Source organism: Nansenia antarctica, assembly GCF_963989245.1.
Source record: "Nansenia antarctica genome assembly, chromosome: 18".
Lineage (NCBI taxonomy): Eukaryota > Metazoa > Chordata > Actinopteri > Argentiniformes > Microstomatidae > Nansenia > Nansenia antarctica.
The window spans coordinates 6,965,308-6,968,505 of record NC_137691.1 but is presented as its reverse complement, the minus strand read 5'-3'; the positions used below and the strand labels follow the sequence as shown (position 1 = coordinate 6,968,505).

Here is a 3,198-nt window from a genome sequence, read left to right as displayed (position 1 = left end):
TTCTTTCTCATGTCAATTTGTCCAGTCCAAATGTTTTTTCATGGTTCAACAGTTTGTTATATTCCCTCGGTTTTTGACTTCATTTTTAGATGACACAGGCAGGATTCATAGGTACAAAGTGGTCAGTGTCATTCGGTTTGCCAGGACCCTTTCTTTCTCTCTCTCTCTTCTTCCCTCCCTCCACGCCCTCTCCCCCTCGTTCTTGCTCTTCACTGTGGAGGGGGAACGGGGGTGGCGGAGGGTTGGAGTGTCTCCCCAGGCAAAGGGGCGCTGGGCTCTAGGGGGAGGAAAACACAGAGGAGAGTGACACACTTCCACAAACACATAGAAACCTGCTGCATGTGAAACCGGGAACAAGTCGGCAGCCGATCAAACTGTTCAGACTTTTATTCTGAAAACTTTAAATGAACGTCAACGTTGTTGAAAATCAGTGACCACACTCGATAGTCAACTAACACAGCTTGTTTTGTGAGCCTGCTAACAATGTAAAGTAGTGTTATAGTTAACTAGGTAGTAGTGGGGATTACTCACCGAATCCATTGCATTGCAATATTTTGGCTTGACTAGCGAGTGTGTCATTGATTTTGATGAACAACGTTGACATCTATTTACATTTTTCAGAATTAAAGTCCGAAGTCAGTTCCTGGTTCCACCAGCTGCCGTCCCATATATATATATTTTTAAAGACAAAATATGCTTATTTATGTACTTATTGGACTACTGTCAATGACAATTCACCCCACAGTGGTGTATAATGTGAATACCAGTATTAATACATTCCACTATAAATACATTTTTAAATGTGATTTTTTAAGTTTGTAGTATAAAATGTAATTACTCACCATGGAGTGCTGGAGTCGGGTTGGTGCTGGGGAGGACTGTGGGGGCTTGGCTGGGGGGTCCGGGGGGTGAGGTGTGGGGGCCTGGGGGCGGCTGCGGCTCAGTGGGCTGGGCAGGGGAGGGTCCGCTCATGGGGCTGCTCAGGGCGGCGGTGGGGGGTGCGGGGCTGGGGGCCGGCTGTGGTGCGGGGGTGCTCGGGGCCGGCTGGGTAGCTGTGGGGCCCTGGGGTGGGGGCGCCGGGGTGGCAGGGGTGGGCTGGGGGCCCCCGGTCTGGCTGTGCTGCTGGTGCTGGATCTGCTGGAAGTGCTGCTGGCGCGCCCTCATCTCCGCGTACTTCAGCTGCTCCATGTGGAAGGACTGGCGGTCGGCCAGCAGCTGCTGCCTCTGGTACTCCAACTGCACGCACACGCACACACACACAGACACAGACACAGACACACACACACACACACACACACACGCACACACACACAGACACACACACACACACAGACACACACACACACACACACACAGACACACACAGACACACACACAGACACACACACACAGACACAGTCACACACACACACAGACACACACACACACACACACACACACACACACACACATACACGCACACACACACACACACACACACATACACGCACAGACACACACACACAGACACAGACACAGACACACACACATACACGCACACACACACACACACACACACACACACACACACACACACACACAAACAGACACAGACACAGACACAGACACACACACACACACACACACACACACACACACACACACACACACACACACACACAGAGGTAAGGTCATGAATGTGCTCAGTCATCTAACAAGTCTGTCTTCCATAACCGACTCCTTCACTCACAGCCTCCCTCTCTCGGTCCATGATGGTCTCCAGCTCTTCAAAGTGTCTCAGTTTGATCTCCAGCTTCTTCATCTGAGTCTCCACCAGCAGAGCCACCAGGGACTTGATCTTCCTCTCCTCCACAGCAGCCAGGTGCTACAGAGAGGGAGGGAGGGAGAGGGAGAGAGGGAGGGAGAGGGAGGAAGAGAGAGGGAGAGAGGGAGAGAGGGAGAGAGAGAGAGGAAGGGAGAGGGACAGAGGGAGGGAGGGAGAGGGAGAGAGGGAGGAAGGGAGAGGGACAGAGGGAGGAAGGGAGAGGGGCAGAGGGAGGAAGGGAGAGGGACAGAGGGAGGAAGGGAGAGGGACAGAGGAGAGAGAGAGAGAGAGAGAGAGAGAGAGAGAGAGAGAGAGAGAGAGAGAGAGAGAGAGAGCGAGCGAGAGAGAGAGAGAACGGAAATAAAGGTTATTCATGGTGGTTAAAACATGCATCATTGTAATGATTAAAGGTCTCTCTCCCGAGAGAGAGAAAGAGACTTAAACCCCAAACGACACTCTCTGGTAAAACAAATGGAGAAACGGAGAGAACAATTCTCAAACAGAAACTTGGCTGTTCAGAGAAGTATGAATGTGAGAGCGGGTGGGGTGTGTGTGTGCAGAGAAGGATAATCAGTAGTACATGAAATGGCTTCTGAAGCCATAAAGCCCCTAAGATGTTTTACCCTCAGGCAAAGGCCATGGTAGAAGTGCTTTACAGAACTGCCGTTTAGAGGCACCACTGAAGAAGGGCAGGGCCCGTTACCACGGTGACGGTGTGAGGCTTTTACCTTGGCCTTGACGGCGGCGGCAGCCAAGGCAGAGGCAGCGGCGGTGGACAGGTTCCCCTCTCCCACATCTCGCTCCACCTTAGCTTTCCTCTCTCCCTCGCTCTCTCCTTCCCTCTGTCCCTCCTCTGACCCCTCCTTCCCTTCCTTCTCCTTCTCTCCGTCACCTGAGGAAGAGAGGGGGAACCCAGTCAGTCATGTCATCAAGTTAGAGAGAGAGAGAGATAAGTGAGAAAGGATTGCTACCTCTTGTTTTTGTTCATAGCGTTTTTTTTACCTGTAATCTTTGTTGTCACTTCATATTGAAATGAACAAAAACGTAACATATTTCACATCATCAGAAGACAAAGCGTCCGTGTGTACCTTTAGGAAAAACACTAACAACACCATTGTGTCCTATTAAGATATCCATTCACATCCAGTCAAATCTAGTGACAGACATCAACATTACCCATCTCTGAGTCGGTCTTCTCAGCCTCCCTGTCGCCTTCCGCCTCCCTCCCTCTCTCCTCCTCTTTCTTCCCGTTCTCTCCCTGTTGCTTCTCCTCTTCCTCCATGGTTCCCTCTTTGCTGTCTTGCTGCTGCTGCTGCTGCTGGCACCATGGTAGTAGGAACAGGACAATTAGCACATTTATTCAACACTGATGTTTTGTATTGTAACAGCAATTT

At 50.8% G+C, this 3,198-nt stretch overlaps 1 protein-coding gene across 1 annotated transcript in view; it reads right to left on the bottom strand.

Annotated features, from left to right (window-relative positions):
- Positions 1-209: 209 nt before the first annotated feature.
- The window catches only part of LOC308173530 (SWI/SNF complex subunit SMARCC2-like), a gene marked incomplete at both ends in the record, with an annotated part of 9,177 nt that continues 6,188 nt past the window's right edge, over positions 210-3,198 (bottom strand). Inside the window, 5 exons of the mRNA XM_080548558.1 lie at positions 210-277; positions 843-1,236; positions 1,730-1,864; positions 2,533-2,696; positions 2,981-3,130. Of these exons, the coding sequence (XP_080404684.1) occupies positions 210-277; positions 843-1,236; positions 1,730-1,864; positions 2,533-2,696; positions 2,981-3,130 (911 nt within the window). The remainder of the gene's footprint in view (positions 278-842; positions 1,237-1,729; positions 1,865-2,532; positions 2,697-2,980; positions 3,131-3,198) is intronic.